Source organism: Pleurodeles waltl, chromosome 5 (assembly GCF_031143425.1).
Source record: "Pleurodeles waltl isolate 20211129_DDA chromosome 5, aPleWal1.hap1.20221129, whole genome shotgun sequence".
Lineage (NCBI taxonomy): Eukaryota > Metazoa > Chordata > Amphibia > Caudata > Salamandridae > Pleurodeles > Pleurodeles waltl.
The window spans coordinates 739,198,077-739,210,288 of record NC_090444.1 but is presented as its reverse complement, the minus strand read 5'-3'; the positions used below and the strand labels follow the sequence as shown (position 1 = coordinate 739,210,288).

Below are 12,212 nucleotides of genomic sequence, written 5' to 3'. Positions count from 1 at the left end.
TGGTTTGGAATGGAGTAGATTGGAGTGGGTTGGTTTTGGAGGACTGGAGTGCGGTGAACTGGAGTGAGTGGTTTGGACTGGAGTGGAGAAGACTGGATTGGAGTGGTGTGGATTGGGGCGTATTGTACGATTATGTGTTAAAGCATAATTTTGAAAATTACACATAAGAAAGAAACAATGTTGTTTTGCAATATTTATAACAAGGTAAGAGTCATCTTTTGAGAACAGCACCCGTTTAGCAAAAACAAAACAAAACATGAATGCAAAGTCAGAAAAGAAGACTTGGCAGAAGTTAAAAAGAACAAAATAGTACCTCAATCACATTTGGAGCAGCGAACGGCACTGATTAAATTGAATCAATGCGTATTTGGTCCCTGCTCCATAGACAGGAACGGAAATGATGATATGCCAGCCATGACCAACTGCAATGCTGTAAAGAGTGCCACGCAATCCAACAACAGATAAGCAGCAGGCGGGGTCAAAGCCCTTTTCTGAATAAAACAGTGTCTTGTTAGCAATACGCAATCGCTAGCGCAAGCTATCGCAGGCTTGACTCTAAAAATGGAGGACCAAAATTATGCCACCAATTTGACTAAATTATGTAGCATGGAAAGGAAAATTATGAGGTGCAGTATGTACTTTTAAGTAAATGAAACATTACACTCGGTGGCTTTATTATCTAGCTATGCTGACATTAAATCACACATAGGTGAATGTATTCAAATGTATATTGCGTAAATCAAGCTTCACTGCAACAGAGTGCTTTGTCAAAGGAGTTTTTCGGCGGAGTGTGACTCAATAGAATGAAGTGTAAAACAGTATCCAGTGAGGATGAGAATGTTGGACGGGGAGTAAGTAAAATTATAAGACGACCTGAGCCAGCACATGAGACAGGAAAGAAAGTGGGTGTCATGTTGCCAGAGGCTAACTTTAGCAGTAACGGGGATAATAGTCTTTACGGAAGAGTTAGTGACTCGTTCACAGACTGATGACATGTTGCCTAAAGTTGTTGGTCGTAAATTCTTTTTAGGAGTGCAAAGATTGGAAAATATCTAAACTAGACCACTACGTAAATGTAGGCCCTTGGATCTTAGTTGGAGAACACTTGACATCTTTTTACCTTTTTACAGTATTTTGTTTTACCTCAAGGCTGTCAGTGCTGACGTTGATGTGTCACGAGCAAGTGTTAATCGTAACTGTGGTTGCCAATGATGGTGGGATTTTAGTGGTGTTGGCATTATAGATGATGCAATAGATCTTTCAGTGGTACTTCTGTCGTACCTCTACTCACGTGAGCTGCAGCATAGAGAATGCTATTTGGAGAAGTGAGATGTGTTCTACTATGACAACTATCAAGGTACAGCCTCCATTTACTTGTGGTGGGACCTGTGGTTGTGCAGTGGAGCACTGGTAGAATGGCCTTCACTTTGCAAAGCAGAAACTGTTGGTGCAAGTCAGCTATCTTCCTCCGTGCAGTGGGAGTCCTGGATCTGATGATGGTGTCTACGTAGTACCCTAGCGATTTCCCATTGATGGGTAATACCTACATACCATTTTAGTAACTTTGATTTATTTGAACTTTAACCTTTTTTTGTTGGAATCAGCAAATTATGCAAAAGATGATGGATGGTGTGGTGATTGTAGCAAATCCATACCTGCATAGAGAATGCTAAGAATCCAAAATCTTATTTAGGGAGCTTTGTGGTAAAGATACGCAAACTGCATTTTCTGGCTGTCATAATAAGACAGAAATTACATAGATGTTCAACAAACGTGTTACAAAGACGCACTGCAGTTGCAGTTACGAGGGGAACCGCCAATTGAATGTGGTCTGATGTTACTCTGTCTAAGTAGCCCTGCAATCTTGCTTGAAAAGGAGAGATGACTCAAACTTCCTCGAACGATCCAAGCGGGGGATTAGCAGTGAAAGTGAAGAGAAAAGGGATACATACCACAGGAAGTGTGTGTGAAAGGGCAGAGAAAGGAGAATGAGGATTCCTGCTTTGAAACTATGAATCACATTAGGAAATCTGAAAGTCATCCAACACCGCAAAACTCAAACCTTTCATGACGTTAAAAGTTTGGGCTCCCTAGGATTTCACAAGAGAAAATAAACTAATAAGAGATAGGAACACTCTTTTGAAGAATAACAGCAAGGTGGATCAGCTAGATCAAAATATCACCAATGTGTCAATTGAAAACAGTCATAGGGACCATGTCCTTTAATTAGGTTTGGCTGGTGTGCATTTCCTTAACATGAGGTGATTCTTGTACGCCTTAGAATTCCAAGGCACAATCACTGATTTTGTTAATGGCTAAGCCTGAAAAAAGAATAAGAACCACACGAAAACCTCGGTTATCTAGAGCAGCCTCATGAGATTATCAAGCTACAATGGAACACGCAAGGTTGAGAAACAACTGCCACTGTTATGGAAAGTGCTTCATAAAACCATAGTGGTAAAGGAAGAGAATACAAAATGACCAAATTTGAAGTATGTCAATATTTGTAAACAATTATCTGCTCACATGATATGAAGATAGGACTTCAATGTCTGGGAGATGATAGATTGCTTCCTTGATTTTAATGATCACAGACATTAATTAGCCATACTCTTATTCAGTTAGAAGCTGTGGACTGCAACACTCTGCAGTCTGGAGTTGAATAAAGTAGGAATGAAGTAGACCCTGTCATTGTTGTGAGATCCATTGCCTCTTGGGGATAAAGTCACTATCATTGCCATGGCACTCTTCGTCAGGCCACTCTATGTTATGCTTGGCCAGTGCCAATTCTTCAAGTATTAGGGCCATATGTCTAGTATGTTCAGATATGTTCATTCTGTGCAGTCTCTGGGAAGCACAGTGTACTGCTCATGTGAATGCTCCTACAAACTGCAAACATGAGGGGCAGGGATACCAAACAGGTCACTATAACCTATATTCTTTGTTCACTCCTAGGGTGTGGCAATTCCTGGTGGAATCCTAGGCCCTGAGCATTATGGTGGCACCCCATTGCCGCTATAATTGTGAAACACTTCCACCCTGATAGAAAGTGTGGTATAAAATATTCTTACGCCACCCATGAGAACAGTTCTATAGCTCTTCCTGTCGAAGCAGCCTTTCCGGTCGGGGTAAAAGCTGTATGAGCACAGCAGTCATGCAGGCAGGCCTTGTAACTATTGCATGTGACTGACTGACTGTCGGTAAGACACGAGTAGTTGGCTACAGAACAGTCGGGAATGTCTCAAAAACCTGTACACATTTGGAAATGTCTTTAAAAGGTACAGCTGTGGACCCACATGCAATAAACGTCGTTTGCAAGGCCCTGCTTTTGCGTGTTGACAGGTGAACAGAACACCTTTCGGGACACAATCAGTGACACACTGTTTATGTAGTGAAAAAGGCCATTTATTTAGGACAGGATTGCCTCATATACATAACACTGTACATAATGAACTTCAAACTAATTTTAAAACCCCCACTCCTTTGAAACTTCTCCCCAGTCCTCCTTACACTCATTCCCTCCATTTGCCTCTGTTCACCCATCTTCCAATTCAATTCACCCACACATCCCCCTTTTCCTTTCATCCCCTGCCTGCTTTGGGCATCCCCCATGCTATCATCCTTCACCTGCTTCTTTCTCCCTTCTGAAAGAGTGGCCAGGCCCGTATCTGACTCTCCACCCTCCCCCATCTACCTCCACACAACCCCTGTCAGCAACCTGCCCTAGCTGGCGCTAACCCAACCCCACATGAACCACACAGGACCCCCATCCTGAAACCTTTCCTTATGTAGGGCGGGTGGGTGGCCAACTTTCCAACAGTGCAATTGGCTGGCACAGAAGAGGTCAGTTCTTCCCACCTCACTCTATTTATCCCACATCCTAGTTCCCACCTCCACGCACCCTAGCCCAATCCTGCCTCCTCTATGCCACTTCCCCTCCCGAAAGCTCCTGTGGAGAGATTAGACTGAGTCTGCTCTCCACGGGGCCCTTCATCCTCATATTTTTGCACTCTGTTGGGGATTGATGTTATATTTGTGCACCCTGTTATGGACTGATGCTAATGTATGTCTGATTTACAGTGGGGGTAACCTGGGTGAATGTTTGACGCTCCTGCATAACACTGAAGGGAATGTGACCTGGTGTTAATTAAAACTTACTGTCCCAGCAATTATTTGCCATCTGATTGGGTAAATTATTTGCATACTTTCAATACCTATGATATCGTCTCTCTTATCAGGAATCAAAGTTTGTAGGTTTAGTGTTCCGGTAGGCAAGGGTACATTCCTCCGACCATGATTATCCTAAGAACAATTAAGCAAATGTTTTCAAACATACTAAACTCCTGTGTTAATATGTGTCTGCTGTTTGTATTTGTGCTATCTAAAGACACAATTTATCTTATTTATGTTTATGCAACACGTTAAACTTTTTTATATAAAATGACAATGACAATTATATAGTGCTACTTTATAATTGGTCTTACAGGCTACATCATGAAGGTGTGAGCTCCAGCAGGTCACCACTGTGCGCCTGTCTTTATGTAATTGCATTATATAATTGCACTGTCTAAACCACACACATTTAACTAGTAATTTATTTAACTTAGGTTATGACCTGTAGAGAACGCAGCTGAAAATCCAAGATAATTTACCTTCGCTCACTGTTTCTGGAATGTGCTGTGTGTTTCGATGTTTCACACACTTTGTTACAAACATATTTCCCCTCAGACTTGGCTTCAAATGGAAAGATTTAGGTTTACCGGGTGGTTCCATGTTGCCATGGCTCCAGCACTCAACCAAAAGCATTCTGGTAGTTTTTGATCACTTCAGTTGCATCTCTTGGACTTAGGTACTCGGTTACACTGGTTTGTAAACAATGGCTAATAAACGGAAACGTGGTTTCCCCAGCAGTATGAAATATCCTGGCACCTCTAGAAAAGGTAAACAACTAACCAAATTCAGCAAAATGTAAACCAGCGACCTACGTATTGACCACGGAACATGCGTACATGGCTTGGAAGCCTCAGAGGAACAATTACAAAAAGCCCGGCAGCTGTGTCATTCTACGCACATGAAAGAAATATCCAGTTTGCTCCACTGCATTTCAAGTAACCTGACTTTGAAAGTAACACGTAGTGCTGCACTGTGGTCTGGGCTCAGCCAAGCTGTTTGCATTCTCCCTGCATTTCAATCTAGCTCTGACAAACGCCTCTATACTGCATGTCACATTAACATACGTTCTCTTATGAGTTATGAAGCACAAATCTGCCAAGCGGCAGCAAGTGCCGTAAACCTGCTGTAACGAGCATATGCGGGGTGGGTGAGCTAGTGTGAAGATCTTGACAGAAGATGTCCTGTACAGCCATGCTTTGCATTCAAGCCTGGTCGACTTTCAGCGGATATATGGCACGATGGGGAAACATCTCGCCGCCGGCCTGTTATCGCACTTTTCATAAATCTCTGTGTGCTTCTAACATCCAGCATTACTCTGCTGAATGTGCGCTGATAAACTGTTCTCCTTTTCACCAAAGCCGAGACATACCTTTAACTCTGTGTATATTTACTTTTCTTTATAAACAGCTTTTTATAGTACTACAAGTCCCAGGAGGGACAGAAGGCTGTACACAGTCGGTGCCTTGCCAGTAGAAACTATAAACCTTTCTAACATATTATGTAATAATATGACTATGCAAAAGATAACATATAGTAATAAGAGGACATGCGGCAGAGTAATGAATGCATTGTAGACTCACTGGAAAGAGTAAGGGGTCACGCTCTTCGGGTACTCACCTACGCGGAAGTTGGTGGATGTCAGCGTGTCCGCGGCGTGGCCGTTCTCGCTGATCAGCGTGGTGGTGTTGCCCTTCTCGCAGCTGTTCTGACAGGTGCCCTTGGTGCACGTCACTTTGCAGATGCTGGGCGTGAAGACGACCTTGATGCGGCCCGTGTGGTTCACCACTGCGGGCGCAGCCAGGGAAAAGAAGAGAAGCAGACACATCAATCGGCCATCCATTGATTTCCTTTCCATTTTCAAGTGGCACAGAATGCAAGGGGTATCTTTAAAAGATGGATTGCGGCCTTCTGTGGTAAAGAAGACACGAAGGTGTGGTGTACTGTGACGACAAGCCCCTGGAGTGGGACTGTGTATCCCTCAGCTTGCACTCTCTCCTCAGGCAGACAAAGGCCAGCGCTGAGGGGTTGACAGCTTAAATAGGCCGCTCTAACAGGCAGAGGGTGCGCGGAGAGAGAGGCTGGCCGCGCACCTACGGGTGAGTAAAACCTTTGGGTCGTCCTACACATACTTGCGCTATTCTTGAAGTCATTGAGTCACTCCGCTGCGGCTCGAGCCCTGGAAATGTTTTAGGCATGCGGCATGTCTGAAAACATCTGTCTCAGATCTCCTGGCACCCCAGCCCGCAATGAGCAAACCCTGTGACGCAGCTGCCTGGACGCGGTTGCATTTATTTCAGATACTTTTTTCACAGTTTTTTGGCAACATTCTATCATGTCGGCTTACACAAGTGGATTTTTTTGTATCTGGGCCGAAGTTAAACGTACTAGAAAGCGCTTACATGTGCAACGTGATTTTACTGTATGTTACGCTGCTTGGGGCTCAATCTGCGCATCCCTGCTCTTACCACGGGACAATATGAAACACACGGCATCCGTTATTCGCAGTTTGGAAACATTACATTTTACACTAGTCTAGATAGTTGGAATTCAGGGATAATAACAAATGAACTAAATATAACATGGCTAGTTTCTGATAGTTTCAAGTACAAACGACTTTTCATACCAGCATTCCGTGAAGCCCTTGTTTGGGAAACCTAAACCTGCACCTTTTGCTAACTGCTTTCCTCTATATACAAGACAAAAGGTAGTTTACGGGCAAAGCTAATAAAATACACTGCAACAGAGAAGGTGAAGCAAGGGTGGGGCTGCTGGGTATTTCACACTAGGAAACGACCCGTTTCTTACTGAGATATGGACTGCTGCGCGAAGGCTGTAAGGCAAAGGTAGCCACGTTGCCAAGCCTAACCTTTAGTAGCAATTGTCCAACTTTAAGGCCCATATTTATACTTTTTTAGCGCCGCATTTGCTTCATTTTTTGAAGCAAAAGCGGTGCAAGCTTACAATATATAATTGTATTTTGTAAGCTTACGCTGCTTTTCCGTCAAAAAAATGACGCAAATACTGCGCTAAAAAAGTATAAATACGGGCCTAAGTCCTTCCTGCAGACAGCGTTCATATTTGAGAACTGTGGTGCTTAATGGGTATGAGACACATAACACTACAGTCATGGGGCCATCAGACCAATGTGGCACAATATGTAGATGAATGCTCAGAGTAACAACTGAGGGCATCATTAGAGTTGGGGGTGTGGAGAAAGTTCTCTAATTCCTGGAGGAAACTCTAAATCTAGAACAGAAACCTCCATCTGAATGGTGAAAGAAATTCAGGCAGGGAAGACAATTCCATATTTAGCAAAAGGAACAGTTGATGGACGGAATGCAGAACAAATCAAACATTCACCCCCAGTCACAGATCTGGGGTTAATCCATCATTTTTTTTGCCCAACATACCATTCCAGTTTGGACCCAGCCATATGCAAATCAGTCTTGACCCTGTTCCCCATGGGAACAGTCCAGCCCAAACTGCCAGGTCAGGTCCTCCCTGGACCAGAAACAAGCATCCTGGGACCAGTGTCGGGGTATCACCCTCTTCAACCAGGCTAGCTTTAATCTGGTGGCATAGTGAACACAGGACCCACGTCTGGGCATACCCTTCCCACCTGGGATGACAATTGCAAAAAGAACAGTTGATAGACGGAATGCAGAGCAAACCAAACATTCACCCACAGTAACAGATCTGGGTTTAATCCATCAGATTTTTTGCTCACCATGCCATTCCAGTTTGGACCCAGCCATATGCAAATCATTTTTGACCCTGTTCCCCATGGGAACATTCCAGCCCGAACTGCCAAGCCAGATCCTTCGTGGACCAGAAACAAGCTTCCAGGGATCACTTTCAGGGTATCACCCCTCTTCAACCAGGCTAGCTTGAATCTGGTGGCATAGTGAGTACAGGACCCACATCTGGGCATATACTTCCCACCTGGGGTGACAACTAAAAAAAGAACAGTTCATGAATGGAATACAGAACAAATCACACATTCACCCTAAATCACAGATCTGGGTTTAATCTATCAGTTGTTTTGCCTACCATGCCATTCCAGTTTGGACCCAGCCATATTCAAATCAGTCTTGACCTTGTTCCCCAGGGGAACAGTCTAGCCCGAACTGCCAGCCCAGGTCCTCTCTGAACCAGAAACAAGCAGCCTGAGACCAGTTTCGAGGTATCACCTCTCTTCAACAAGGCTAGGTTAAGTCTGGTGGCATACTGAGCACGGGAGCCATGTCTGGGCATACCCTTCCCACCTGGGGTGACAATTGCAAAAAGAACAGTTGATGGACAGAATGCAGAACAAATCAAACATTCACCCCCAGTCACAGATCTGGGTTTAATCCATCAGTTTTTTTACCCAACATACCATTCCAGTTTGGAGCTAGCCATATGCAAATCAGTCTTGACCCTGTTCCCCATGGGAACAGTCTAGCCCAAACTGCCAGCCCAGGTCCTCTTTGGGCCAGAAACAAGCAGCCTGAGACCAGTTTCAAAGTATCACTTCTCTTCAACAAGGCTAAGTTGAGTCTGGTGGCATACTGAGCACGGGACCCATGTCTGGGCATACCCTTCCCACCTGGGGTGACAATTGCAAAAAGAACAGTTGATGGACGGAATGCAGAACAAATCAAACATTCACCCCCAGTCACAGATCTGGGTTTAATCCATCAGATTTTTTGCCCAACATACGATTCCAGTTTGGACTCAGCCATATGCAAATCAGTCTTGACCCTGTTCCCCATGTGAACAGTCCAGCTCGAACTGCCATGCCAGGTCCTCCCTGGGCCAGAAACAAGCATCCTGGGACCGGTTTCGGGGTATCATCCCTCTTCAGCCAGTGTGGACGGGACCCACATCTGGGCATACCCTTCCCACCTTGTTCAGCATTCCGTCCATCAGCTGTTCTTTTTGCATTCATCCCCCCAAAGTGGGAAAGGTATGTACAGACGTGGGTTCAGTGCTCACTGCGCCACTGGATTCAAGCTAGCCTAGCTGATGAAGGGTGATACCCGGAAACCGGTCCTAGGATGCTTTTTACCAGTCCAGGGAGGACCTGGCTTGGCAGTTCGGGCTGGACAGTTCCCATGAGGAACAGTGTCAAGACTGATTTGCATATGCCTGGGTCCAAACTGGGGTGGGGTGGTGAGCAAAATAACAATGGATAAACCCCAGATATTTGTGAAGGGGTGAAGGTTTGCATTGTTTAGCATTCCATCACTATTTGTTCTTTTTGCATTTGTTGCCCCAAGTGGGAAGGGTTTGCCCAGACGTGGGTCCCGTTCTCACTGTGCCACTGGTGTTAAGCTAGCCTAGTTGATGAAGGGTGATACCCTGGAACCATTCCTAGGATGCTTGTTTCTAGTCCAGGGAGGACCTGGCTTGGCAGTTTGGGTTGGACTGTTCCCATGAGAAACAGGATCAAGACTGATTTGCATATAGCTGGGTCCAAACTGGGGTGGCTTTGTGAGCATAAAAATGATGGATTAAACCCATATCTTTGTGATTGGGGGTGAATGTTTGTGTTGTTCAGCATTCCGTCTGTGATCTGTTCTTTTTGCAATTCCATATTTAGAGCTTCCTGTAAAACTGAGTATTTTCAGTTCCCCACACCCTGAATGATGTTCTAAAGTTGCATGTAAACTGTGTGTTTTTCACCTCAATGGGGTCTCTTATTGAGTATACAGTAAACAAACACAATACAAAGTAAGCAGTGCTTCAGGAGCACCAGATCTTGGAGGTAAACGTTAGATTAACACTCTCTCTAGAATTCAGATACTAAAATCCAGGGTCAGGAAAGTAGTACTCCAAGAATATACACTGTCCTACTAGTGCCACGGTTCTGGCCTTGAACTTTAAAGAGTGCTCCAAAATATTTTAGGTCATACCCATCAATACAGAACACTGAGACAAAATGCAAGTTGTAGCCCAGAGATTTGGTAATGTGTGGTTATAGTTCATTGCATGCTCCATTGGTGCCCTTTCAAGGTACAGATACTTTCTGCTGAGAAACTAGAGAAGGGGGTCCGTCCAATAACAGAAGGGATGCTTTAACCATTTGGGCTTTTCGTAAAAGGGGTCATCCAGGTCAACTGCCAACTTAAAGGAATATATAGGAAATAGCCATCCTGCTGGGGAATTATAGGGAACCTGCAGAAATCCTCACTAAAAGGTTAGGACACTCCATCACTGAGTTCCCATATATCAAGAAGGAATGAAAGAAATTGAAATCTCCACAACTGGGGCTACACTCAGACAGTTGAATTTTCTCATAGACGGACTCTTCTACCTTGACTAATCTTCAGCCCCGTGATCTCAGAACATATACCCGGCATTCTTTTTTTTTATTGTATTTAATTATTGGCTATTTTTGCTAAGATTTTAATTAATCATGCAAAAAAAAAAAAAATACATTTACCCGACACCTGTTGTGTTCCACCATAGGGAAATTAATCTAGCCTAAGAAACCATGATGAAAGGATACAACTAAAATTCGCCTACAGAGTAAGCCTACTGTCCCAGACTGGAGCTGCCTGGTTTGAACGGCATTCTAATCTTACCAGTGACTGTGGGTTACCACCTTTGAGGTGTCCAGTTTTTAGATTAGCATAGTGTGGTGTTTGTGCCAATGTCAGAGATGGAGATCACCGGCATAAATGGAGGCATCTTCTAGAACCAATAGAATATAATGTAACATATGGGCTGAGCTCTAGATATTCTAGCAATGTTAACTTCTTGAGTGTGTGTGAAGGCCAATGGCCATTACATGCACACACTCCCTGGTGTGTGCCTATCTTTACTACAATGATGATCGAGCGCAGATGTCAATGTAGTAAAAGTGAAAGTAGAATGAACCGATCGACTTGTTTTACTTTCACTGAATCAGTGTTCTGGAGGCTATCTCAGGCCTCTGAACACGGATTCTAGCGAAAGAAGTGCAGTTGAAAAGGAGAGAATCTCCCCTTTCCAAAGGTGCCTCTGCCCAGTGGATCCCTGCTTGGGGATCACCTCAGGAAAGACATCCGCAAGCAGGGATCCACCCACTAGCCACCAGGGATGGGGGAGCAACCCTCTAGACAAGGGCTTTTGTTCCCCCAGGGCAATTTATATTTAAATTCAGTTTTTCTGTGCCCCTGGGGGCAGGCGGGGGCAATATCCCATGATCTGACCCCCTCTGTGGGGTGGGGGTGGGGGTTTGATTGTGTGAAGGGGGGGCAGAAAGCCCACTAGGTACCAGGGACTATTTGTCTACTTAGTGTAAGAGTGGGAGCTCCCAGAATGGGCATAGCAACACCCCACTGCCCCCAAAAAATGGACACAGACTTTTTGGCCACCCAGGGGGGCAGATGTGGGTTATTATCCCCTATCTGCCCCCCCAGGGGGTCAGAAAATCCACTAGACACCAGGGAATTATTATTTTTTATTAAAGAGGGGTTGGTGCTACCCACCATGGGCATGGTAATCCCCCACCCCAAATAAATGGGGACCAAAGTCTTTCAGCTCCCCTGGGGGGCAGATGAGGCAACAGCCCCAGTGCTGCCTCCCCCCCCCCCACCACCAGGGTGGCAGAAAGCCCACTAGGCACCAGGGATCTTTTTTTTTTAGTTAGGTGTAGCGAGGGGGGGCTGCCCAGAATGGGAATGGATATGACTCCACACCCCCCCCTCAAACAAATAGGCACAGTCTTTCTGCCCCTCCCCAGGGTCAGATGGGGGTTATTATTCCCGATGTGCCTCTGGGTGGCTGAAAGTCCACTAGACACCAGGGAATTATTATTATTTGAATAAAAGAGGAGTGGGGGTGTGCACCATTGGCATCCAAAAAATCATTCAAGCTGCAAAACTGCACCTACAGGTAAAAAACTATTTTTTTGCAGTGTGAATCTTTGCTTGATTCACTTGCTGTATATCGATTTTGTTTCTTATTCTTCCGGTGGTTGGGTTGAAGATAGTTTTACATTTGTAAATAGATCTTTAGTCCCCTTTGTCCCACCTGTGCTTCTTTGTTAATTTGAATGGCGAAACAGTAGT

The 12,212-nt window shown here is 44.7% G+C and overlaps 1 protein-coding gene across 2 annotated transcripts in view; it reads right to left on the bottom strand.

Moving 5' to 3' along the window:
• The window catches only part of LTBP1 (latent transforming growth factor beta binding protein 1), a 1,022,847-nt gene that overhangs the window by 603,659 nt on the left and 406,976 nt on the right, over positions 1-12,212 (bottom strand). For both annotated transcript variants that reach the window (XM_069234696.1, XM_069234697.1), the window contains exon 5: positions 5,791-5,958. In XM_069234696.1, coding sequence (XP_069090797.1) covers positions 5,791-5,958 — 168 coding nt within the window. The remainder of the gene's footprint in view (positions 1-5,790; positions 5,959-12,212) is intronic.